This window comes from Salvia hispanica, chromosome 3, assembly GCF_029641045.1.
Source record: "Salvia hispanica isolate PSC_SH4W2 chromosome 3, Shi_PSC_v1, whole genome shotgun sequence".
In the NCBI taxonomy this organism is placed as follows: domain Eukaryota; kingdom Viridiplantae; phylum Streptophyta; class Magnoliopsida; order Lamiales; family Lamiaceae; genus Salvia; species Salvia hispanica.
In genome coordinates this window covers 54,862,869-54,889,951 of record NC_142694.1, presented here as the reverse complement: position 1 = coordinate 54,889,951, position 27,083 = coordinate 54,862,869, and the positions used below count along the sequence as shown (strand labels likewise).

General features: G+C 33.9%; 4 protein-coding genes and 1 long non-coding RNA gene across 6 annotated transcripts; 3 read left to right on the top strand and 2 right to left on the bottom strand.

The window, feature by feature from the left end:
- The first annotated feature begins 785 nt into the window (after nucleotides 1–785).
- On the top strand, nucleotides 786–3,728 carry LOC125214544 (RHOMBOID-like protein 2). Its single transcript, XM_048115617.2, has 5 exons — nucleotides 786–1,269; nucleotides 2,395–2,558; nucleotides 2,713–2,876; nucleotides 3,064–3,314; nucleotides 3,421–3,728. Exons 1-5 carry the CDS (start codon nucleotides 977–979, stop codon nucleotides 3,530–3,532), a joined length of 984 nt encoding a protein of 327 aa, XP_047971574.1. The 5' UTR covers nucleotides 786–976; the 3' UTR covers nucleotides 3,533–3,728.
- Nucleotides 3,729–3,923: 195 nt separating this feature from the next.
- On the bottom strand, nucleotides 3,924–5,601 carry LOC125214543 (protein IQ-DOMAIN 22-like). Its single transcript, XM_048115615.2, has 3 exons — nucleotides 5,163–5,601; nucleotides 4,457–4,645; nucleotides 3,924–4,395 (listed from the first exon to the last, which is right to left on the bottom strand). Exons 1-3 carry the CDS (start codon nucleotides 5,553–5,555, stop codon nucleotides 4,117–4,119), a joined length of 861 nt encoding a protein of 286 aa, XP_047971572.2. The 5' UTR covers nucleotides 5,556–5,601; the 3' UTR covers nucleotides 3,924–4,116.
- A 328-nt stretch (nucleotides 5,602–5,929) lies between these two features.
- On the bottom strand, nucleotides 5,930–8,777 carry LOC148931097 (uncharacterized). The gene is made up of 2 exons (XM_048115616.2): nucleotides 8,144–8,777; nucleotides 5,930–6,816 (listed from the first exon to the last, which is right to left on the bottom strand). The coding sequence occupies exons 1-2, from the start codon at nucleotides 8,714–8,716 to the stop codon at nucleotides 6,046–6,048; spliced, it is 1,344 nt and encodes a 447-aa protein (XP_047971573.1). The 5' UTR covers nucleotides 8,717–8,777; the 3' UTR covers nucleotides 5,930–6,045.
- Nucleotides 8,778–18,328: 9,551 nt separating this feature from the next.
- On the top strand, nucleotides 18,329–20,737 carry LOC125216559 (cytochrome P450 87A3-like). 2 transcript variants are annotated; one of them, XM_089067675.1, is made up of 9 exons: nucleotides 18,329–18,555; nucleotides 18,638–18,959; nucleotides 19,041–19,190; nucleotides 19,280–19,531; nucleotides 19,613–19,702; nucleotides 19,788–19,866; nucleotides 19,947–20,053; nucleotides 20,165–20,292; nucleotides 20,365–20,737. In XM_089067675.1, exons 1-9 carry the CDS (start codon nucleotides 18,359–18,361, stop codon nucleotides 20,450–20,452), a joined length of 1,413 nt encoding a protein of 470 aa, XP_088923801.1. In that variant the 5' UTR covers nucleotides 18,329–18,358; the 3' UTR covers nucleotides 20,453–20,737. The 2 variants fall into 2 exon arrangements, with proteins under 2 accessions (XP_088923801.1, XP_088923802.1); XM_089067676.1 differs by having other exon boundaries at nucleotides 19,947–20,057; nucleotides 20,169–20,292.
- A 3,724-nt stretch (nucleotides 20,738–24,461) lies between these two features.
- On the top strand, nucleotides 24,462–25,626 carry LOC148931096 (uncharacterized). Its single transcript, XR_016136861.1, has 3 exons — nucleotides 24,462–24,603; nucleotides 24,677–25,015; nucleotides 25,260–25,626. It is a non-coding gene; the product is annotated as an uncharacterized LOC148931096 (long non-coding RNA).
- Nucleotides 25,627–27,083: the final 1,457 nt, after the last annotated feature.

The following is a 27,083-nucleotide window of genomic DNA, read 5'->3' as shown; positions in this document are numbered from 1 at the left end:
AAAAGAAAGGATAAAAATAATTGGGAACTTTTATTATGCTTTAATCGTTTTATCTCATTTTTTCACCAATAATATATACCCATACGTATTAAACAATATATTCATAGGATAAAAGTGTCTCACAAAATAAAATTTCTTTCAATTTTCGGCTGTCCCATAAAAATAACACAAAGCTTGAAGGCTAAGCAAATTATTTTTTGAATTTTCTTTTACAAATTAATTATTTTTCCCTCTACCAAATTAGGGTTTCCTTTTTATTAATTTCCTTGAAGTTTTATTTCCTTAAGTTTTATATTTTCATAAGTTTATGATTTTCCATTACCTATATAAAGGCTTCATTGTTGGAGTTTCTATACTGTGGAGTTAAACTCAATTAGAGTTCTTTATTACTACAGTTCAATCATTTACTACGCGTTTCTGCATCACTTCTATTTTTGGTAACTCATTTTTTGTGAAACTCATTTTTCACCAGCAATACTCCAATTATTTTTTCTTTTCCATTTCCATTTTATTTTACTAATTCTGCATTAAAAGTCATATCGTCCCAAAAGTTTTATATCCTTTTTAAATGTTTCACTTTAATTAATATATTTCTTAAAAAAAATTATAATATAAAAATTAGTGGGAAATTTAAAATGTGATAGATAAGTAAAACGAAACCGTGGAGAATGGGTAAATGAACAGTAGTTAAAAGAGGTAAATTCGCGTGTCTCTCTCTGGCAATCTCCATCAAACAATATTCAAATGATAACCAAACATCTGTTAAAGACAATGGCACCGTTCTCCACCTCAACTGCAATGCCTACGCGTTTTCAATCCAAAAACTCTTCCATAAGTAACACAGCCCCACCCACCTCTCTCTCCTCTCTCCAACACAAACTTCATTTATTGCAATTACAAGCTCCAATCCAATTGTGACATTTATAGCTGCAGGCCTTGGATTTACAGTAGATCAACTAGCTAGGGATAGAGAAGAATGATTGGGAATGGAGATCCAGAGAGGGGAGCGCCCAGGAAGCATCGCAACCAGAACTACTACGCTGGCGGAGTTGGAACCTACGACCTGGACTCTCACGACTCCTACTGGACTTCCTGGCTCGTTCCGCTGATCGTTCTGGCCAACGTCGCCATGTTCGTGGTGATCATGTTCGTCAATAATTGCCCCAAGAATCACGACGGCCTCCATGGAGATTGCGTTGCCAAGTTCCTCCGCCGCCTCTCCTTTCAGCCCCTCCGCCAAAACCCTCTCTTCGGCCCCTCTTCCTCTACGTAATCCCTCCTTTTCCCTCTTCTATTTCTTCTATTCTGTTTTCATTGCCTTTTTTTTAATTTGAATTTTTAGTGATTAATTTGTTGCCTTTCGTTTGATTTGGGATTAATTTGTGATCTCAATTTTGGTTGTGATGTGATATTTCCTTCATAGGTCCTCAATAATCAAGTTTCATTTGTGTGTGTTTATAATTCTGTGGCTATTAATTAGCGGATAAAGTTTTGAAGCTCATAAAATGGAGAACCTATCTTTAGCAATTTATGATTGTGATTGTGACAAGATTTTGATTCAAAAATTAGGATTAATATTATTTCTAATTCCGTCAACACAAGAGTTAGATTCTACTATGTCTTATATAAATAAGACAATATTAACAAAGAACTAACAATGGCTCAACCTCTGTCCATCTAAGAGTCCAAGTCGTCTAAACGTTCAGTTCCTGCCAGGATGATTATAGCTCAAGTTGTAAATCCTTGGGTGCCATTTTAGGATTGATGCTATTATGTGCCTGAGTTATGTCTGCTTTCTTCTTCTAGCTTTGCTGGCAACTAAGCTGATCGTTGGGACCTCAACGCCAAAGGTCTTAATTTTAGTACAGAAGGAAGATCTTTTTGTTCTTTTTTTTGGAAGAGCTAGTCCTTATAGGTATGACATACAGATGGTCTCCTTAAAGGGTCAATCGCTGGCATTTAAAGTAAATAAACACTGTCTATACTTTTGAATGTATACAGACACTCTGACCTAGCATCTTCATTAGCAAAATATCCTTTGTGTCCTCCTTTTAGGATGTCCTTGTTAATTTATACTAATATTTTCACATGAGCTATAAAATCTAGGAACTTTCTTTTCCATTGGTTTTCTTGCTAAGTTTTGTAATTGACATAAGAGAGCTCTCCGATGCATAATTATTGTAAAGATTCTTACTTTTCTTCTTTACGATATAAGGAGCTAATCGGTACTGTTAAAAATAGTTCCTTTAATATCTGAAAGTGCATGATTTTCATTGCAATCATTTAACTTGTAGTGATTCTCGTATATTATCATATAGCTTCTGTCTAAGTTTTTATGTGAAATTAGAGATGGATGTTTGAAAGCACTTTTTTAAATAACTGTCTCTTATGCAGACTGGAAAAACTTGGAGCGCTTGAGTGGGACAAGATAGTGCACCAGAATCAAGCATGGAGGCTCTTTACGTGCATCTGGCTGCATGCTGGTGTAATTCATTTACTTGCGAACATGCTGAGCTTGGTGTTCATTGGAATTCGCCTAGAGCAGCAATTTGGATTTTGTAAGAATTTAAGTTCATTCGTGGAAAAAAGTTCAAAATAGTTTTTCAGAATTCGTAAATCATGTTATTTGGATGTCCTTTTGTAAACATTCATTTTCTTTTCCTTCTCAATATCACAATCTCACATTTAGATTTCTCGCTCGTGTTTATGCAGTGCGTGTAGGGGTGATTTACCTGTTGTCAGGTATTGGTGGAAGCATTCTATCTTCCCTTTTCATCCGTAATAACATCTCCGTAGGAGCCTCCGGTGCTCTGTTTGGACTTCTTGGAGCAATGTTATCGGAGTTATTTACTAACTGGACTATATATACAAACAAGGTAAGTTCTGCTAACCATTATAAGTATATCATTTTCGAGAGACACCACACAAAGAAAAAAGACCATAATCTTATGATTGAATACTGAATGTCATATTTTATAAAGAAAACATTATTTATTCATGATAATCCTATAAGAGGGATTTTGAATTCCATAACAACTAAACAAAACCTATTTGTTTGAACAGGCTGCAGCTCTTTTTACTCTGATTGTCATCATTGCAATCAACTTGGCTGTTGGAATTCTTCCACATGTCGACAACTTTGCACATATTGGAGGCTTTCTTTCTGGTTTCCTCCTCGGGTTTATACTCCTTGCCCGTCCCCAGTTTGGTTGGTTGGAAGGCCGGAATCGCCCAGCTGATACCCGACTGAAGTCCAAATACACAGTCTACCAATATGTTTTCTGGATTATTGCTACTATTTTGTTGATTGTTGGGTGAGATTTCCCTCCATCTTATGCTTGATCTGCCTAGACATATACTTGCTGTATCATATGAAATAAAATGACTGATCTTTGCTGTTAATTCGCTCGAATTCTGTAGATTTACAGTGGGATTGGTGATGCTGTTCAAAGGTGAAAATGCGAACGACAAATGCAGCTGGTGTCATTACCTTAGCTGCGTGCCTACATCAAGATGGAGCTGCGACAACTGATCCGGATTTCTCAACCGGCTGCTTTTTTAATATATTTTTTGCCTTTATTCGACTCACTTCACTTCATAGTGTTCATCGTATAAAATTATGGTTTGGTTTGTTTGTTTAATTTTATCCATTCATATTTGTTACATTTGTGTACATGCATAGTAGTAATTAACATCCACGAGACTAATGATATTACTCTTTTTGAACATATGGAGAATGTTAATGTTGTGTTTTTTTCCTTCATTTATTTAGTTCCTTGTTGAATCAAGAGAATGTTAATGTTAATAGAGGTTCGTTTTAGACTTGTAGTGATGTTTCTTTATTTCCTTTTGACTTCTCTGCTTTCAGTCCTAAATACAACTATAGGTCCTACAACAAACTCAACAACTAAATAGCAAAAACGTGAAATAAAATATGTTAACAATTTATGATAATGAGCCTTCAATCATTATCTTAAAGTTGTTGTGTTTGTTGAGTTGTTATCCCAAATGCTGCATTCTCCCAAGATTTCTACTTTTAGCCAAAATTTCAAAATCCTATCTTCTTGTCACCATTATTACCCATATCAATGTTCATATAACCTTGTAAGGCCCTGCTCAGGGAGCTCTTGGCAGGCGTGGACAGCGCCCTCTTGGAGCTCCCGTTCCGTTGGCATCTAGGCCTAATGTTAGGGAACGCAGGGATGTACTCGACCACGTGGTATGGTCGGAGCTGTGGCTTGGTTGAGACGAGTGGATGACTGTTCTGCCTACCGGGTTCGTGTTTGGCCTTCCTGTGTCAACTTGTACAACCTTGTCGCTCTGGTCCCATGGCGCCTTCTCGCCTTTTCTCCGCTGCATTTTGACACCGGCCAGCATTGCATGATCTGCTTTCTCCTGTTAGATAGATATTCAATACATTTGATAACTCAAAGGCAACTCTTATTAGATATCTCACTGTGTGGTTGAAGTGGGAGGGCTTTGTGCTTTCCTCAATGAGAAGTCGGCCAACCCGTGCCCTTGCTTGGGCGCGCACAAGGGCCTGCAGCTGTCGTAACTTGTCAACGTTCCGCTTCCGCAAAATGTGGCCTCTCACGACCGCTTGGAGCTTAACCAACGCTCTTAGCGCCCGTAGAGCTCTCCTCGACTGTGGATGTTCCAAAATTGGCTTGATTAGTAACAATATTTGGTGAAAAAGAGTGATAGATGTGAAATGGACCATGCTTGTATGATTATATTTGAGGTTGTTAAGAGTTAAAACACCAAATTCTAAATGTTTAACTAGACATTTCACCATTTGCAATTTACAATCCAGTGAAGATGGAGTCTCAAATAAGATGAGAAAAGCTATATGGAATTATAAAATTGACTGTTTCATGTGTCATTTTTCGACTCTCCAATAAACTAAATTCTGCTTTTGGAACTAATTAACTAGGCATTGAAAAAACTAGTAAATAGATGCATGCATTAAGAGAAGTACAACTAAAGCTATGAAAATAACTAGAAAAGCATCACAAAATTTACCATTTCTTCCTCTCTATTTAATTCCAAAAGGCAATGAAAATAGGGATATGGAAGATTATAACGATTCCAATCGACATTATGCTTCTTTGCAATAACATAAAACAAAATTACATACAACATGGAGAGAGAGAGGAGATTACGAGATAAGCACGAAAATGGGATTGAATCACAACAGCCGCTCTCTCCTCCGGGCACGAATAAGCGACGCCGTTTTGGGCACCATGCGCGGCGGTGGCACGGTCGAATCCTCCACCGCTGGTGAGCTGGGCTACTGCGGCGGCGGCATGGGCGGCAGCGACGGCAGCCTCGGCGACGGCGGCGGTGGCGGTGGCGAGGGCAATGACCTGCCTACTAGTCTCATCGTCGTCGACGTAGCCGCCGGGAACGACGGCGTGGTGGTGGGATCGGCGGCAGTGTTTCCCCTTGGGAAAGCTCCATTTCTTCTTGGAGGGCGGATTCTGAGATGGGGCGGCGGTGGGGTCGGGCTTCTTGAAGCTGAGTAGGCCTCGGAACCATTTGGAGGCTCTGCCCATTTTCTGTTAGAGATGGCGGAGGATGGTGAATCGGAGAGCGACGTGAATTAGTCAAGAAGTTTGATAGAAACATGGGATTAGCAAAGAATTTTATTTTATAGACTCATTTAATAATTTTGGATACTAAAAATAGGAGTTATAGTTTGTATCCTTCATTTTCGTAAAATTTAGTTTTCTCTTCATTTTCCCTATCTATTGATCTCTTCAATTTTTCCATTTAAGTCACTTAGTACATGATATGGTATATCACACTACTACATGTAGTGCCAAGGTGCCCACAAATTTGATATAGTTGATTCATCAATTAAAATTGTTATCTACAAACTTTTTTACATCTCAATTAGAACTTCCTATAACTCGTTTCGTCTATTTCATATAATCCAGCTCTCCTAATTCTCATGTCAACCACATCATCCAATAAGAATTCACTCATCGTTTGAATAAAGCATACATATTAATATCACACACATACACAGTCTACACAATGAGATCAAAAATTCTCCGGTGGTGGAGAAGCCGACCTCGGAAACCATCGGGGAATAAAATCTCCGGAGCGACGATCTGACAGCTCGAAAATCCAATAAAAGCCACGTAGAATGAAATTATCCGCCGTAAGATCTTGCTGCCGCCGCTTCTTACTCTTCCACGACAAATACATTTGCCGTACAACGCCATACATCGATATGAACCCATTGACACTGTTGGACACCGAATTAACTACGTTGATAACTTTGGCCAGAGACTGCGCTTTCCTATTGGAAGAAATCACCGTTATCGCAGCTCCATAGCTCACCGCAATCGAAGCCAACGACACCCACATCGCGTACAACACGATTATATACAGATAAATATTCTCCGACGGGAGTCCGGTGGTGATGAGGACGATTGTGACGAGAGATGAAATGAATGCGGTGGTGTTCGCACGCACGAAGTCTTTGTATACTTTGGGGTGAGTGGATGCCATCACGGCTTCCCCGGCTTTGTGCGATGGTGTGTCGCCCTGCCACACGCCGCCCGGGGGGCTGATGGCTGCCTGGAAGGCCATGGTGGCGATCAAGACCACCACCACCATCGTCGTGTCGGTGAGCTTTGGGAGGGCGTCGAGCAACGATTGAGTCGACAAGCTTGTGAGCATTTTCTTCATTTCCATGTAGTTGGTTGTGTCTCGAGGGCTCTCCTCCAAGATATCCAGTGCTGTTTTTCCCATGGAATTAAGTGTTAGCTTCTGAATTTTGTTGCTTCTCACCAAGTATTGTATTATCTGAGATTTTGGATAAAGTTAAGTAAGGCCAAGTATATAAATATTAGACATGCATAAACCGAATCGAATTGGCGATTCGATTCATAACCCGGAATTGGAACCCAAAGTGGCGGTTCAAACCGGGGGACAGTTCGGCGGTTCTGACGGTTCGATTCAGGTCAAGAATTTGAGAAACCGGAACCGGTGGTTCAACTGTTCAAGTAGGTTTTTCGGCTAGATCCTGGGCTTTTCAGGTGTAGTATTGCAAAAAAGTGGTCAGAAATTGCTGGTTTTCACTGAACCACCGGTTCAGCCTTAAACTGCCGGTTCCGGTGGTAAATATGATTTTTCCCAATTTTGTCTCCTATAAATACCCCATTCCGCATCATTTCTACTCACCCCATTCTTGTGTTGACAATGATTTTCTTCTCAATCTCTATTTTCTACTCTCATTCTCATCATACTTCAATTTCAATGTGTTCTTCTTGAAATTTACAAGTATATTTAAATTTATTGTTTAAGACTTCAAGTCTTTTGTAAATTGTAGTTGTTGTAACTTGTAGTATCGTTTAAATTTATATATAAAAAAATTACTTTCATCGTTATTGTTTGAATTTTATTTACGCACATTTCATAGATAAATAAAGACTAAAATGCAAAAAAAAAGGAATTGAACCGCTGCCAGAACCGGCGATTTTTTAAACTGGAACCGGAACCGCCTGAACCCTTGTCGGGCCGGTTCAAGTTCAACGATTTTCTGAACCGCGTTCGAAACCGGCGGGTTTTGAACTGTGTGCATGACTAATAAATAGTATGATCCAGTGTTTGATTAGTAATGTTTGGAGATTGAAGAAATTTGAATTACTATCCAAGCATTATTAAAATAATAGTATGTCAATGGATCAAATGTATCATATCCTTTAGACTAATTAAAACAACATATTAATACACTTGTCATATTACACATCAATATGTCAACTTTGTATTGAATCAATAATATTTTTTACATATTTTAATTTATCCATCTAAAAACAATACTCGTTCATGAACTGATCCAATAAAAAAAACTAAAAACACTTACTTCCTCGTTCCCCATTTTTAGTCAACGTTTGTCATTTTGCCATGTCCCCATTTATTGTACACTTTCATTTTTTACCATAAATATTAAGTAGATCACATTCCACTAAATCATTCGCTCACAATTTATTTGTATTATAAAATAAGTATAAAAGTGAAACTCACGTTCCACTAACTTTTCGATCAATTTTCTTTTATATTTTTTAAAATCCACACTCAACACAAAGGACTAAAAATGAAGAACGTAGGTAGTAGAATCAGTGAAAATTACCTCAAGTTGATTAGACCTAACAGCCAAATGCAAGAGTGTGTCCCCATCATCATCCTTTGCACAAACAAGATCTCCCAACTTGTCCGCCAAAACCTTCAACGCCTCAATCTGCCGATGCTTCACGCACAAATGCAACACGGTCTGCCCGCGGCGCACTCTCTCCATAGCCGGAAACGAGTCCACTCGAAGCAGCTCCTTCACCATCTCAACATGCCCTTTCACGGCAGCCACATGAACCGGGTTCATGCCTTGATCATCGCGCCACCAGCACATCTCCAGGGCCACCGTGATCAATCTTGCGGCGATCCCGAGGCTTCCCCGCGCTGCCGCCATGTGGAGAGGCGACGACTTTTGGGAGTCTGGATTTCGTGCTAGCTGTGGATATCGCCTTGTTATCTCTTCGACGATGGCTTCTTGTTCAGACATGGTGGCTATGTGAAGGAGATTTCTTGAATATGGAAATGAGAGTTGATGAATAAGGATTGGATCTTGCTGGAGTAATTCTCTTAGAGTTGTTATGTCGCCTTTTGATGCTGCTTCCTCGAGTTTCTTTTCTATTGATTCTTTAACCATTTTTTGTTTGATCTTCTTGTTTCAAAAGTTAAAACCAAACAAGCATGTATAATTTGTAAAAGACCAACATGATCTCTCTCTCTCAGGAAACTTGTTACGACAGATGAAATATTTAAACAAAAATTGATATGGCATGTTTCATCAAGAAAATTTAATTAAATAATAATTTTGACCGAAATTTGATAAATCAACTTAATTAATCTATTTGGAAATTACTGAGGTTTAAGTTCATTTGTATATTATTTTAATATGTTATCGAGATGGATTACGGCCCAAATGGCGATGTTAGAATTTGAGGTGATTCAATCCGCTAAAATCACTTACCAAAACGTCATTTTCGATTGTAATTGCAAAAAATTTTATTTGAATGTGAGACAAATTTAATCTGCTTAATACTTGGTTTCATAAGCAAATAATACAATTAAACTACAAGGTCATTCATTGTGACCACGCGGATATTTTGAGTTTATATCAAATGCATAATTATTTAGCTTCTTCTTCTTCTTTTTTTCTTATAATTCACCCCACAGTCTATAAATACTCTCCATAGTTTAATACTTCATTCCATCATCATCGATTCCATTAATTGAAATTTCTCTTTCCAAGAAATACACCATTCCATCATCATCGATTCCATTACTATTCAACTTGAAGTTTGGAGCAAGGCATGACTGAAAACGAAGACTTCAAGATTCACTCATTTGGAGTTCTTCTTATGATTGTTTTCATGTTTTCTTTCATTACTAAGGATTTTTGTTACTTTGTCTATTATCACTAGTACGTAGAATTCTAGGGATTTGAAAGTAACTATTTATGTTTATTTAATATTCCATCCGTCCTTTTATAAGTGAGATGTTTCTTTTCGGCTGTTGTTTTGCGAAAATAATAATAAATAGTTAGAGAGAAGAGAAAGTAAAGTAAGAGAATAATGTACATAGTATATATGACTTTCTTCTATATTATTCTCTCTCTTACTTTTTTTTGGTTTGGCCACAGATGTACTGAACACCATCTTTGATGGAATTCGACTAATCCTACTCGACTGGGCTTGCAGATTACTTTATCTCCACTTTAACTATTTATTAACATCTTCGCAAAACAACGGCCGAAAAGAAACGCCTCACTTATAGTGGGACAGAGGGAGTATTAGTTTTGGTATCCAAGACTTAATTGATTTCGTCCAATTCCGTATGTTAATGCTTCTATTGAGTGACACTACTTATGTATGATTTAATGGTATGTGGGGGAATCGAGAGAGTATTCATATGTTAAATTGGAATTTATGACACTATAGTTAATATCTCCAAAAGGGTATACCTAATAGTGGGGGCTTTTTTAAGAGTCTAATTAATATGTTGGGAGCTATTGGTTAAGATTGTCAACCTTAATGCTAGTAATCAACGTTGTTCGGTCAACGGCAGTAATTATGTGACTCGCACTAATAACCCAGAAATTATTATTTGGATATCATAACTATGTTATAAATAGATCAAAGTAATGAAATCATATCTATGGAATTCTCTTATCTCTTCTCAAACTCTTTTTATAACGGTTGTTACTTGAATTGTTTACTTGCTATTTACTTTCATTAGTTAAAACCAATCAAAACCTCATTTCTCCATATAGTAGATGATATTGAGCATTTGATAGCAAGTCTGTAATCTTATTCCTCGTATTCGATCACCCAACACTATCCTTTAATTGTACTAGATCAACACTATATACTTACATTTATTTTTTATACTAATAGAAAGTGCATCAAAGATTCAAGGTTAAGTACCGGCACCGCGTAGAGAAGGCACGAGCCACGTTGGTCCTTTGGAGGATCAAAAGGTATTCCTAATTGTCACATTAAATTTTCTTGAATTATGTGCATTATATGTAATGTACCTAGATCTATTAATTTACATGAAAACAGATTAAACTACATAATCACCTAATAGATCTGATCAGGGACCCGTTTGTTAATTCGCAATTCTTGTTGCGCAACCCAAACACATTCATCATTTATTACTGGATATTGGAGCATGTTAAGAGAAGCAAAGAGTCCAGTAGAGCTGCCCAAGGTTTACCGAACCGGCGGTTAAAACCGAAATCGTGAATTTTAGAACCGTGGTTCGGTTCAGGTTCCAAATTTTTCGAACCGAAACCGCGACCGAACCGGCGGTTTCACGGTTCCGAACCGCCAACGCAATGATAAATTTAAACATAGTTAATCCTTATATTAAAACTATACTCCATTAAATAAAACATTGCTGAATGTTCCGGTTTATGAGTTTTATACTCTTATATAAATAACTTTCATTTTTAGATTTGGTAATATCCGTAGAAACAATAATGTGGGACAAAATTTTGTAGCAAAAATAACTTTATAATACTATTTGGTAAAATTGGATGGTAAAAACATAAGATAAAAGATAATAAAATAAAAATAACTAAATTACAAGATGGAGTCTATGTTGTATGGTTTATGGTAATAACTTTTAATACTATTTCCGATTTTATTAATTAACACATTTTTTTACGTATGGAATCTATGGAGTATGGATAATTATTAATAAATATTTATCCAACATTTTAAAATAAACTTAGAAGAATTGATTACTTTAAATAAAGTATAATAAATTAACATTGGTTAATGTTGTAGTCTTCAAAATTGATTAGTTGAGTCTTCAAAATTGATTGGTTGACGGTGGGCGATGGCTGCACTATTCAAAATTGATTGCATAAAACACCATTTCTTTTATTTTTATTTATTTATTTATTTATTCTTAAATGTTGATTTTAAATTCAAATTGGATCTCATTTCTCTCTATTTTTATCTATATTAAATACTCCTCTCTATCATTACTTACACTCACCTCATTTTAGTGTTAACAACTCAATTTAAACTATCCATTTCCTTGTTCCAATTTATTTTATAATTTCAAACTATATGGCAAAAAAAAATTAACGGAAAAAACCGTGAAACCACGAAACCGAACCTAAACCGCTACGAACCGTCCAAAAACCGGCGGTTCCGAACCGAAACCGAAACCACCGGTTTTCGAACCGAAACCGAAACCGTGAAACAGCCTCACGGTTCGGTTCCGGTTCCATATTTCCCAAAACCGGAACCGGCGGTTCCGAACCGAAACCGTCGGTTTATGAACCGTGGGCAGGTCTAGAGTCCAGATTCATCCCTTCATATTTTGTATATAACTCTCCCGTCCCCAATTAACAGTCCACTTTTGTTATTTTCGTTCGTCCCCTATTAGTTGTCCACTTGTACTTTTATCATAAATGGTAAGTAGGCTCCACACCACTAACTTATTTCATTCACATTTTATTATAAAACCAATAAATAAAAGTGAGACTCTTATTCCACTAACTTTTTTAACATACTTTCCTTAAATTTCTGTAAACCTGTGCCGGAATGAAATTAGACAATTAATGGAGGACGGAGGAAGTAGTTGTTATTTTATCTAGACTTCTGAATTTGAATTTTGTTACTTTGTCTATAGGTTACTAATATATATAAATTTTAGGGATTGAGAGTAACTCATGTTTAAAATTCTGATTTTTGATATCCAAAGACTATATTTACTTTGTTTAATTATATGGGATAATGTTTATAGTTGTTGGACAAACAATATATGTATACTTAGATGACATGTGGGGAATCGATTATCGATCTACATATTAATCTTGAATTGACAACATTATAATTATTATTTAAAAAAAGATAGATCTAAGACCAGTGGCAATATAAGGATTCAACTAATTTATTTGAAGTTATTAGCTAAGATTAACGATAAGTTAGTAATCTACGTTCACATAATACACGTACGCATTATATTTCAAAGCTTGTTATATTTCGTGCTCTATTTATATGTGTGTTTGAAAAGTCGATGATATTTTGGCAATATTGTATGTTTGAAAAGTCGATGAAATTATATACAATCGCGTAACCTTTTAAATTACTATTTCTTTTTGATGATTGGTTAATGGAATTGACATATGAAGCATCGCAAGTCATAGCATTTAAATAATAGTCCAACACATAGTTGACTTGATAGTTGCCAACTTGCCACGCACATCTGCTCAATTGTATATTTACTGGAGCAATATTAACACTAATAGTACTATTATTATCCATAGTTAAACTATACTCTCTCCATCCCATAAAAGTTGAGTCATATTTCTTTTTAGTCCGTCCCAACAAAGTTGAGTCATTTCCTTTTTTAACAAAATACAAAACATCTAATCACTCTTACTTTTTTCCATCATTTACTTTACTCTCTCTTATTTTTCCTACTTTTTTCATCTATCCTATTTATTTAATATAAATTCTTAATCTCTATGCCCAAATGTTTTGTCTCAACTTTTATGGGACGGAGGGAGTACTATTAATGATGTGGGGTACATTCTCCACTACCACTACTTATATTCTTTTATCTCTTTTATTTTACCAATTACTCCGTACTACTTATTAAAATTCGTGCCAAATCAAATGTTTATAATACCTTTTTAGCGTGGAGGGAGTAATTTTCTTTGTAACTGAATACCTCTGGTCAATAGACTTAAGATTGGTAGCTTCCTAACATGTGAGATTTTCAGATTTTTCATAAAGAACAAGAAATTGAAAAAAATTATTAAGTCAATATTCCAACGAAACTTAAGTGATCTTGTCGATAGTTTAAAATATCTTCTACAAATTGAATTTAAATATATACTTATAATATTTTTCCTTGATTAGATATTACTAACCATTAAAACGCTGAATGTGCAATGCCTAAACAAATCTTTGAAAAGGAATTCTCCAATTTTCAAAACTTCCAAATTCTGTTGTAATAACACTTTAGGTGCAACAACTTTTGTCTTGATTTTGTGCTTGTTCTAGGAGCGTTCTTGCATGAATTAATGTTTTAAAACGGTATAATTACTTTATAGATGTGCTTAGATTACTAGCTTTAGCTTTCCTTAATCTATTATAGGGAAGATATAACCTTTATGTTTATTTAGATTTTGTGCGAGTATTGCATGGGGCCCCCACTCCAGTGTAAACACTGATATGGTACTCTCTCTGTTCCATTAGATATGAAATTTTTTCCTTTTTAGTTTGTCCCATTATAAATGAAACGTTTCCTAAAATGAAAACATCTCTATCTCTAATTTTTCATATCTTACTTTACTCTCTCTTCATTAACTCACTAAACAACATTATATTAAAACTAGTGTCGATTCCCAAATGTTGCATATTTAATGGGACGGAGGGAGTATTTAATTATTGCCAATTTTCTTTAAATACACTACATTAGTTTCCCATTAAATATATTAATCCCTTCGTCTACCATTAAATATCTCAATTTACGAGTATTCACTATAAAGTACTCCCTCTATTCCTTAAATTTAGTCATATTTTTTTATTTCCGTCTGCCCTACAAAATTTGTCATATTTCATTTTTTACCATTTTTAGTAGTGAACTTCATGTTCCACCAACTAATTTCAACTCACATTTTATTATAAACTAATATACTACCCCATTCCACAATAAAATTCACATTTTGTCATTTTGGTCAATCTCATAATAAGAGTCTCATTTCACTTTTACCATAAATCTACTAACTCAATTCACTCACATTCTATCAATATAAAAAAGTGGATCTTATGTCCCACTAATTTTTCTAACCCACTATTTTTTACGGTTCTTAAAACACATGTCCACATAAAAGGTGACTCCTAATGTGCGTGGGACGGAGATAGTATAAAAGTATGACCCACTCGCCACTAACTTTTTCAATTCACTTTCCATTAAATTTCTTAAAATCTGTACTTGGTCAAAGAGCAACAAAAAGGAGGGAGTATTCAATTCAATTTTAGATAAATTTTCTCAATTAATAAAATTATTATTACAAAAGGCGAAATTCATATTCGATTGCCATAATTACTTATAACAAACTCAAATAATTTTTTCAAATTTACACGAATCCAAATAAAACCTATGGAGTACTGTATTGACGAGAGGAGTGAATATTAATTAACATGTTTTTGCTTAGCTTTAGTGGACCACTATATCTATATGCAATAATGCTGACATTGCGATTGTGTGCTCTGAATATTTGAAGAAGTCAAATAAAAGTAGTACCGCCGCTACCTATTCCTTGTTCTATTATTCGTCAAATAAACCATTAAATTCGATTGAATTTTACTCGATTTTATATTTTCAAAATTGGAAAAGTACTCCATTGTCAAATTTGAACAATCTGATTCAATTTCATCCAAAATTTTCCAGTAGAATGTGTACAAAATTTAATTGCATGTCTACAAATTTTAAAGATGCGGTGGTGGTGTACATGTGTACTTACAGAAAAAAAAATCTCGCTAAGAACATTTTTTGTGCTATTAAAGACGCTAATTTGTGTGTCTATTTATACCACCAGTGCTTCATACAATATTGTACTAATTGTTGTGTCTCAGTTAAAATTATGGGACACAAATAGAAGTGTCCTAAAATAAACAAAAGATTAAGATAATTTACCCTTAACTTAAGAACGTTTTCTTTTGTATCCTAAATTATGGTTATTTTTAAAAAAAATTCAAATGCTAGTAATTAGGTCTCAATTTTTGTATCCATAAAAGATAAATTTTTGTAGTGATTAATTAATAGTCATTTAAATTATAAGGTATAATTAAATTTGGGTATGTTCCATAAGAATTTCAAATTATGGAAGATTAAATTACGATATTTAATTTTTTTTCCATTCTCTGAAATACTCAAAACAATGTTTTTCATTAAAATAAGTATATATTTTTTCTTTTACATTCTATTTTTCAAATAAAATATATAAACCTTTCCGTCCTTTCTCTCACTTGCCTCAAGGCTCAAAGTCTCAAACTATCTCCTCTAATTTGCCATCCAACACAATCAACAGAGAAGAAAGAGATGTGAAGGTGATAGATACAAATACAGATACATGCAGGCAAAGTAAGAAAAGAAAAGTCAAAGAAAATAAAATGAGAAAATAGCATTACTAGATGACGACGTTATGTACTCATAGATATTTGTGGTTACCCAATCTAAATATACAAGTTCTTACCAAGAAATTTGGTCTTGATACTTCTCCTCGCAATTGGTACACATGTGAAGATCTTAAATCACTATGATTCTATGAATGCGTCGAAAACATTATTGTGTTGGTGATCTTGAAATGAATGACTCAAAAATATGATAATTTTAAAATATTTAAATATTTAATTACTCCAAATTAAGCGCGTGGTTGGGCTTCGGTTCGATATTATGGGTTTAAGTTAGAGCATAAATTTGGTTTGTTTTAATTACAGAGAAAATTAATAGCACTACAATTTGCTTTGAAAACGTACTGCAACGTCCAAAATGATCTACCCTATTTAATTGGCGTGGAATAATGATCTACCCTAAATCTTAGACTCTTAGGTGATACTTTATAGTATACTAGATAAGGGCATAATACTAGAAATATAAAAGCGTGAGAAAACCAAAACATCCAAAATGACGAAATAAAAGTAGTAGGACTGTAGGAGTATGTGTTAATATTAAAAAGCTAAAAATGAGTATGATTTTAATTTTTTTATCCCCCACAGGCCACACACCCTTCAAGTATTCTCAATTGCAAATTAATGACTTTCAGTTATTTATTTACATGAAAGAATATTCCCATAAATTCGTGGTTTTAGTTATACTTACTATGAGTTTATGAATATGGTTAGTTATGAATTAATTCAACATATTAGCTATAATTCAAAACTTTAGTCTTTATATATTATCAATTGTGGATTAGTATTTCTTAGTTGTGAATTACTAATTCACAATTGAGAATGGCTCATAATTTTGAATACGCTCATTCGAAAATAAATTGTTTTTTTGTTTATAATTCACCATCCAAATATTTTCGGTTGGTACCTTGCACAATATTTTTATTTTATTTTTTTCATTTGTAGATAATTTTTACCTTTATTATATAATGAATAGATAGTTTTAGATTTTCATTTCTAGAAATACATATACTCCATACTAAAAGTTTTTCTTTATTGTTGATATCACAGTTAAAACTAGATTGACGCAAATGGAAGTACTAGTAAAACAAAAGGTTAAGAAAATTTGTCTCCAACTAAAGGACATTTTCTTTTACGTCATATATTGTAGTAGTTTTTCGAAATTTTTCAATGCAAATATTTGTGTTTCTCTTTTATATTATAGGATAAGTTTTTTTTAAGTGATAATATAAAATATACGTGACATTGATCTAAAATATACCTGTGAATTGTGATATCTCAAATTTGATTTCCTTCAAAATACAAGCCCAAGAGTATAAAACAAAGAACCAATACACATTATATTACATAAATATTTTTGTGTAATTTTATATAGTACCTCAGCTGATGAAATTACTGGACTACATTTACAATATTTATCAATTTACCAAATTTTAAAATGAAAGATATTTAGGAATATACTATATGGGTAGTGATAAAATGCAAACTTATATATTGTACAAACTCAAAACTCCTCAACACAGCTTCAACACAGTTTCAACACAATATCAACACAACATCAATCATTGACTACCGTTGAAATTCTGTTGATATTTTCTTGTTGATGTTTTTTTATGATCTATTGATATTTTTTAATGATCTAGATCATAGTTTTGAGTTTGTACCATATTTAAAGTTTTCATATGATCACATTCCTATATTATAGAGTCACATTTTTCTAACTCTTATGTTGTAGTAACATATAAGTATATACGTACATCTGATATTAAATTTTCATTGTGCGTAGACGTAAGTAACACAGAAAAGTCTGACATGAAATGAAGTAAACCCAATCAATAGTTGTCCGACAAGTAAACCCAATTTGACTCGCCTATGAAACTGAAGCACATGTTTTAAATTTTTTTTTGTTCTTTTATACAGTAAGTCTTTTTATTATTTTAACAATAATTTAAAACAATATTAACCATACTATACTAGTTTAACACTTTTTAAAATATTGTACATAATTAATTTGTGGAATCTACTAAAGCTAAATAAATTACACAAAATAAACAACTAAACTAGCTACTCTTTGTTCACTTTTGTCATTTTCGTCTGTCACTCAATAATTATCCATTTTCACTTTTTACTATAAATAGAAATAGGTTGCACATTCTACTAACTAATTGCACCTATATTTTATTATATACAAAAGAGGGATCCATATTCCATTAACTTTTTCAACTCACTTCCCATTACATTTCTTAATCATATCAAAACCAAAGTGGACAATTATCAAGGGACGGAGGGAGTATACTTGTATAAAATAAAATTAAAGAGATTTCGCAAGGCTTTCTCCTCTCTTTTTATTGACTAAATTTTATTCTCAACTTAAAATTTCCATTCTTTTTCTAATTTCTCTGACTGCCTTACGTGGGGTCAAGAGGTGGAGTTGCCGTCCATCGGCATCCGATTATGGAGCTTCCCAGCAGCACTTGTGGACCGGCAGTAGGGTTGCCGACCCCACCTGGGTCCTTCGTCAACATACTAGCTTGCACAATTTTTTTTCTATTTAAGGAGGTTCTTCTTGCATATGATCACATAACCTCAACTCGCAAGCTTGTTTCTCCAACAAAATAGGATAAAAAATGGTATTCCTTCCTATATTCATATCCGTGGTGGTGATCCTCATTGCAAAGTGGGTTCACAGATGGTGCCATCCCAAATGCAACGGCACACTCCCACCGGGCTCAATGGGATGGCCGCTTCTCGGGGAGACTCTCCACTTCCTCACTTCAACCACCTCCCTCGACATCCCTCCCTTCATCCGTCAAAGGATGAAAAAGTAATCAATCATCCATAAACCTTTAATTAAATTATACATTATACTTTTTTTAGTTATGTGAACTTATACATGCATATAATAGGTATGGAGCTATATTCAAGACGAGTTTGGTTGGGGAGGGTGTGATCGTGTCGACCGACGCAGATCTCAACTACTTCATCTTTCAGAAAGAGGGAGTGTTGTTCGAGAGCTGGTATCCCTACACATTCACCCAAATCTTCGGGACCAAAAGCCTAGCCAATCTGCATGGCTCCGTATTCAAGTACCTCAAGAACATGGTGCTCAGTTTAGTCGGCCCCGAAAGCCTCATGACCATGCTTCCAGAAGTCGAGGCCACCTCCAATCGCTACTTGACCATGTGGTCGACCCAAGACACTGTTGATCTCAAGGAAACCACAGCTCAGGTACAGTCAATTTTGAGAATTACTATTCTAAAAAAGAGGAAATAAAATGCACATTATTAATTAATTTGTTTTAATTTGCAGATGATATTTGATCTGACTGGGAAAAAGCTCATCAGTTATGACTCACAAAAATCGAGTGAAGACTTGAGGGGATACTTCGAAGCTTTCATAAAGGGATTGATCTCCTTTCCCCTCAACTTTCCTGGAACACCTTTCCACCGATGCTTACAAGTATATATACATATATATCATTTTTAATAATTTTATCTACTAATTTTGCAACACCTAATTAATTAAGCCATGTTCATAAATTTGATCAGGGAAGAAAGAAGGCGATGAAGATGCTGAAGGATATGCTTGAAGAAAGACGACAAAGGCCGCGACAAACACAGAGTGATTTCTTCGATTATGTGTTGAAAGAGGTGGAGCGAAAGGATACGATGCTTACAGAGGATATTGCTTTGGATTTGATGTTCGTGATGCTCTTCGCTAGCTATGAAACTACCTCTGTGGCGCTCACTTTAGCTATCAAATATCTATCCGAACATCCCTCTTTTCTACAACAATTAACGGTCACTACTAATTTCTTATTACATTTTTTTTATCCCTATAAATGCATAGTACTAATTTTAATTTGGGACGTCGCATTGCAGGAAGAACACGAGGCAATCATAAAAAGGAGAGAGAATCCAGATTCAGGACTAACATGGAGTGAATACAAATCAATGAAATTCACATTTCAGGTGAATATATATTTCAATCTATATATCATAAAATACCATTGAAATTGAATATTTGATGACTATGTGTAGTTTTGCTTGCATGCAGATCATTAATGAAACTGTGAGGCTGGCTAATATTGCTCCTGTGATTTTTAGAAAAGCATTGAAAGATATTAAATTTAAAGGTTAGAATTATAGTATTAATTGTGTGTAATTAAAAGTTAGTAGTCCATTAAAATTGACCCTAACTATATATGATTTGCAGAGTATACAATACCGGCAGGTTGGGCTGTTATGGTATGCCCTCCAACCGTTCACTTAGACCCAAGCACATACAAACATCCACTCGAATTCAATCCATCGCGATGGGAGGCAAGTCGAGCAACTTTGTTTTCAAATTTCAACCATGCAAATTGTAACTATAAATTGAAGCATGTAAAGGAGACGAAGGGAGTACTATAATATATTGTTTGAACGATGTAGGGAGTAGACACACACGTGGCATCGAGGAAGTTCATGGTGTTCGGAGGCGGGTTGAGAGTGTGCGTGGGAGCGGATTTCGCGAAGCTACAGATGGCCGTGTTTCTCCATTGCTTGGTCACAAAATACAAGTAATTAATACTAATTAATAAATCATTTCAATTAATTTGGTGAAATCGTATTAATGTATATATGATATGCAGGTGGAAAGCAATCAAAGGAGGGGAGATTGTTCGAAGTCCTGGTTTGCAGTTTCCAAATGGATATCACATCCAAGTCTCTCAAATTTAGATCATAAACAGAGGGCAATTCTATTTCTATGGAATATTATAACACTAATCGAATAAGTAAAGTATAAGTGTGTGGTAAATGGGTGCTCTCATTAATTCGATCAGTTTATTCAGTACTAAAGAGTACTTATAAGGTGTTTCAGGATGTTTAGGGTTCCGAGTAATGAATATGGCTTTCTGTATTTGTATTTCTATAGATATACTAGTAAGTAGCGAGTTTCAGTATCTATATGTACGATGTTTGATTTACACTTATTTAATCATGCGGCCAGTATTGTAAAAGAAATGCCTTCGTTCTTCTCTCCGTCCCATAAAAATATGTGCACTTTTCATATTCGGCTGTCTCATAAAAATATGAACATTTCCATTTTCGGAAAGTTATATATCTCCAATTCATAACTCGCATGCATTAATTTATTTATAACTTAATTATATGATTATATCACTATGATCAACTATTATAACTCATTAAACACTAATAATAATAATGTGGGTCACCCCATCCACTATTATAACTTATATGACTATGGTCAACTATTATAATTACTCATTAAGATAGAATAGATAGTTGAGGAAGTGGACCCAAAAATGGTTAATAATAGTAAATGAGGTCGTTATTAGTAGGTTTAATCCTGCTAAGTGACACAAGAATAAGATACTGTGTTGGAGTAGACTCTCTTTACGGTCTTGCCTCACAAAGGACACCTAGTCACTAACTAAACTCGTCGCGCGGTCAAAAGATTACATTTTTTAATCAATTAGACCTTGTTTTTTATACCCCAAATCTACCGGTCTTTTTAATCATCAAGAGGTGGTTCATGTCAAATAATTTTTAATTTGCATAACTAACCAATCCTTAATATTGAATATCTAGGCACCCACTTATAAATATATACAACTCTCCTTTTATTGTGCATGCTAGCAAAATACTTATACGAATGTTTATATAATTTATATAATTATATAAATTATATAATTATAATTTTTGGCTGTGATGATTCCAATTAGCCTAAGAAGAAACATAGGAAAGGGTTATGGACTTATGGTCCCTGGATGAAGACCTCAGAAACTATATTTTGAAACACGAGCATGACAGCTGGAGCTCAATTCCTATAAATGCCGGTCAGTTCACATTCGTATACTACTATTATCTTACACTATTATCTGATAAGTGAGAACATTTAGGTTCACAAAGAAATGGCAAGAGCTGTAGATTAAGGTGGATTAATTACTTAAGACCGGGGCTGTAGCGCGGCGCTTTCAGCACGGTGGAAGAGGACACTATTTTGACACTTCATAAATTATTATTTATTAGGAAACAAGTGAGAATTTCATCACATACAAACATGTAAAATTAAAATATGATGGTTTGGTATATATTGGAATCTGATCTGATGTGGGAGTGCAGGTGGTCGCGGATACCGCAACATTTACCGGGAAGAAGTGACAACGAGATCAAAAACTACTGGCATTCTTATCTCAAGAAAAGAGTTGCGAAAATGAACGTTGAGGAATCATCCGACCCTTCATTCAAACACACGGAACAACTGTCATGTGAAAATTTGAGTTTGCCAAAGGTTATTTTTGGAGAGTGGCTTTCCTTGAACCAAGATTTGGGTGATTCTTCTTCCCATATTAACCATACCTCAAATCTTGGAGATGATCCTTTTTTTGATGATTATAATGTCGATGACGTGGCATTCAAGTTTGATTGCCAGATGACCAAATTCCATTAGATTATATTCATAGACACATTAATTAACATGTATACATGAGACAGAGAGGGAGAGAGGGTCACAAGCGGTTTAGTAATTTTTTATATTTATCCATGGCATAATAATTCATATATTGAGTGTAGAAGACAAAAAGAATGATGTAATTAATTTCCTTTTTTCTGGTGAAACTGTGCATATGATGTTCATAGACCATATATAGTGTACTTTTTTTGTTTCCTTTGTGATTTTGTAAGAGGTTATATCATAGTCAAAGTGTGGGTTAAATGTAGGAAATGTGTTTCGTTACTTTCGTATTTCAGGTCAAATAGTACTACTATATTTGCGATGACACCGAAAACGAAACTTGATTAATTCCTTAATTAAAACAGCAATACAAGAGTGTGACTCAATTGAAAATCGCAAAAAATAAAAAATAAATAAAAATAAAAGAACTGAAAAGGAGCAGAAATGAAATGAGAAAGTTTGAGAAGCCAGGGAAGGGAAATCAGATATATGGCAAACGTTGTAAGGTTAATAATTAAGTATCATCTCACTATAAATTAAAAAGACTTTCAAAATAAAACAATGTTTGATTTACACTTGTAAAAGAAATGCCTCCGTCCCTTGTTTATTTCTCTCCATTCCATAAAAATAAATGCACTTTTTATTTTTTGTTGTCTCATAAAAATATGGATATTTTCATTTTTGGAAAGTTATCCTCAATTCGTTACTTATATGCATTAATTTATTTAACTATTTTTTTTCTAATTTATCTTATTTTATTAATTATACATTAATTCAGGTGTCATTTAAATTATCCATATTCATACTGTCTCGTGAAAATGACACTTTGTTTTGTGTCTCAAGACTCAAATGAATTCAAATGGTTTTTTGAATTGAAAAAGTAAAAAAACACTACATATTTTTTCCTACTACAAAAATATGGCTATATAGATAATGTTCCAACCAAAAATAGAAACATATAGATTTTATGATTCAGATAATATGAGAAAGCTCACCGAAGGATAAGATTTTAGCATTGAAGAGACTGCCAAGTAAACAAGGGCCGAAGACGAAGACTTCAAGATTCACTCATTTGGAGTTCATCTTTTGATTGTTTTCATGTTTTCTTTCGTTACTATAGATTTTTGTTACTTTGTCTATAGATCACTAGTCTATAGAATTTTAGGGATTTGAAAGTAAAACTCTTTATGTTTATTTTTATTTTATTTTGGTATGCAAGAATTCATTTATTTCGTCTAATTCTGTGTGTTAATTATGTAGTATGCGTGGGGGATCAAGAGAGTATTCATATGTTAGATTGGAATTGATGGCTATATATATATAGTTAATATCCCCAAAATGATAGACCTAAAAGTGGGGTTTTTTTTAAGGATCTACTTAATGTGTTGGGAGTTATTGTTTAAGATTAAAGTAATCAACGTTGTCCTGTCAACGCCAGTAATTAGGTGACTCGCCCTAATAACCCAGAAATTGTTGCTTAGATATCATAACAATGTTATAAATAGATTAAAGTAATGAACTCATATCCATGGAATTCTCTTATCTCCAATGTTTCCTCAAACTCTCTGTAATAGCTTTTGTTACTTGAATTGTTTACTTGCTATTCTTTCATTTTAGTTAAAACAAATCAAAACCTCATTTCTCCAAATAGTATATGATGCTAAGTATTTGATCACTTGACACTAACATTTATTTATACTAGATTAACACTGTATACTTGCAGTAATAAAAAGTGCATCAACGATTCAAGATTGAGTGTCGTCACGACACGTGAAAAAGGTGTGAATCACGTTGATCCTTTGGATGATCAAAAGGTGTGAGTCACTGTATATGATGCATCATAGATCTATTAATTTACACAAAAATAGATTAATCCACATATTCACGATTCACCTAATGGATCTGACGAGGGACCCATTTGTTAATTTGCAATTTTTGTTGTGCAACTCTAACCCATTCATCATTTATTACTGGGTATTGGAGCAAGTTAAGAGAAGATAAAGACTCAAGATTCACCCCTTCATATTTTGTTTATTGGTTGTTATTACGTATAGACTTATATTTATAAATTTTGTTTTTTTTTCTACGGATAACTAATTTTGTAATGAATTTTAGATATTGAGAGTAACTATTCATATTTATTTAAATTCTAATCATTATTAATTGTTTAAAAAAATTGATAATCATTATTTTTATAAAATATAATGCAATAAAGTAGTGATGTCTTTATTAATTAAGTTAAATTGTCCTTATTGAAATGAAACTGCCGCCCACTCTTCCACAACTACGGCAAATGTACAATTCTAATTGCCTAACCACAGATTACTCAAGAAGGAGAAGAAATTTTGACAGAAGAAGACCACAGATTACTCACAGTTCGTCATTCAACATCTTTAATTTAATCGAATGCAAGGTGAATGTCTTTTATGAAATTTTGACAGAAATTTTTGCAGTCGTAATTTTTATATTCCTTTTTGGAATTGTAGCGCAACTGAATCTAGCCTTCTTTGCAAATGTGTGAATATAAAGAGCCAATTTTGATAGCTGATTGCATTTGCCCTGCTTTGCCGAATGCCTATATGCCGCAACCCGCAATCATAAATCCTACGCGAAATTGCAGTGAATCAACGGGTTTACAATTACAGCTATCAAATTAAAGGGATTAACTTGTTTTTTTACCTTTTCTCTTGTGTTAATCTAATTTATGGAGTAGTATTTATTTGGTATTGTTTCATTTTTGGACTTCTTTTAGATTTTCATGCGTCTCTCATCGGAAAAAAATCGAAGAAGTTGGTGTAGTCAAGAATGACATCTTCTATCTACAGGTATTTATAGAGCTTATCTTTAATTCTCTAATTTCAACTGTTCGATTCTTATGTGAATATTGTACGTAGTAGCCAGACAAGGCGAAATACTTGAATTCACTTCGTTATTCTCTCACTCTATACGACGCTCCTAAAAATTATCATTTCCTTATTCTAGATCTTGGTGCCTTTATTTTGAAGTTCTCTTTTTGAATTTTAGTTAGGTTGCAATTCCAAGTTAAGAATTTGGATGATTTTGGTGCAGGTTAAGTTTCTAAAGACTGTTACATCTAACTGGACTTGGAGTTGTAGAAATAATTTAGTTGGACATGTTTATGGATATCAAACATTTGGATGAGGTAAAATTCTGATTGTCTACAAATGTTGAAAATTGTTTAAAAATTGTGAGGTCGAAGTTATCTCTAAGGATTAAACCGCATTAATTGGGAGAGTAATTTGTTTCTTACTTTCTTTTTATTCTTTTGTAAGTTTTCTTATTGTGACTATGGCTGTTGTTTAATGATTGACATTGTCTTACCTGAGTTTAGTCTTTGTTTGAATATTGCAGTGTAATTGTTGACTTTGGTAGATGGTTAAATCATGGTAAATATGCTCATTTGGATTATGTTTAATCTTTAATCTTCTTCTTTTATTCATCGTATTTAATTTAACTGAGTATATTTTTATGGTGTTTTGTGTATGTGGTTCATCTAGTTCAATATGAGTTTGGAAAGGACTAACGATTAAACCCTTCCAATATCAGTAAGACTTACATGGACAAGGTTATTATATTTGGTTAATCTGCTTTTCATGAATTTTGTTTTTGGTGTCAATTTTAGAAGTGTGTTTGACATGCTATAAGGACTGTGAACTATTGATGATTCTGTTTGGTATCTGAAACGCGTAGAACTAAATCTTACCCATGAAGTTGCTTTATTTGGTTCGTTTTCTATTGCACTTTCGGGAATTTGATGCTGTTTCTTTTTCACATAATGAGCCTGAAAATTTAACTTGCTTCTAGTTTTATATCTATTGAAGATGGATTCAATTTGTATTAGACTTTACAAATATCAATAAACCAATTGAGAATCTTCGAAGCAAGCTTCGTTGTGGTACCACTTCGTGGCTCTAGCGAATATTGTATTAGCTTCTACAGCAGACTTTGTTCTACATGAACTATATTGTTGACTGGCAAACTTTACTTCTAATGGCTACATATTTAATTATGCATTATATGCAGTGAAAATATGATGTATTCAGGAGAAATGTCGAGAAGGCAACTGAAACTGATGACTCTATCAACGATGATAGACCTAAATTAATAAAATATAGAAAGTTTATTTATCATGTTTCTATTTGTTAGTTTCTCAATTACACTAAAGTACGAGATGATGACTATTTGTAGCAGACACTAATTTTGCATCTTTGATGTTATGATGCATTCTCTTAGTTTCTTTTTCAAATGGTTCTTCATTTCCCATTGCATTCGAGGCAACCAATGATAATAAGAAGAATATGAAGAAGCAATAATCAGACTAAACTGCCACTTCTTGTGGATGTAACTGAAAAACGGCAAACTCATCCCCACCGCTTCAACGCTGTAGCTTTTAATTCCCTTGTACGTCTCTCTATGTGGCTGATTGAGTTATAGTACATGATGCATATGATGATGTTTGAATAGAAGGTGCATATATTATTAACTTATTTTATTAATTGCAGCTTCGAGTGTCAGTAATAATGAGCAACGACCCTTATGCAGCAGTGTTGGATGACATGCATTGCAATAAGATTATAGTGTATTTATGGAATTAATGAATTATTTTCTTCTAGTCTAGATTTTTATAAAAGATATGAATAAAAGTGATTTCTAAATAATATTATATGAAATATTTATATATTCATGGAATTAAGAGATAGGAGTCATTTATATGGTTAAATAATGAAAATCATTTAATTGTAATTACAAAATTAATAGTTACATATAAGATTAAAAATTACTCCCTAGAGAAAATTAACATGAAAATTTCTTTATGATATAAACTAAAATTATTAGCTATAAGATTATAGTGTACAGTTACTAGAGAAATTA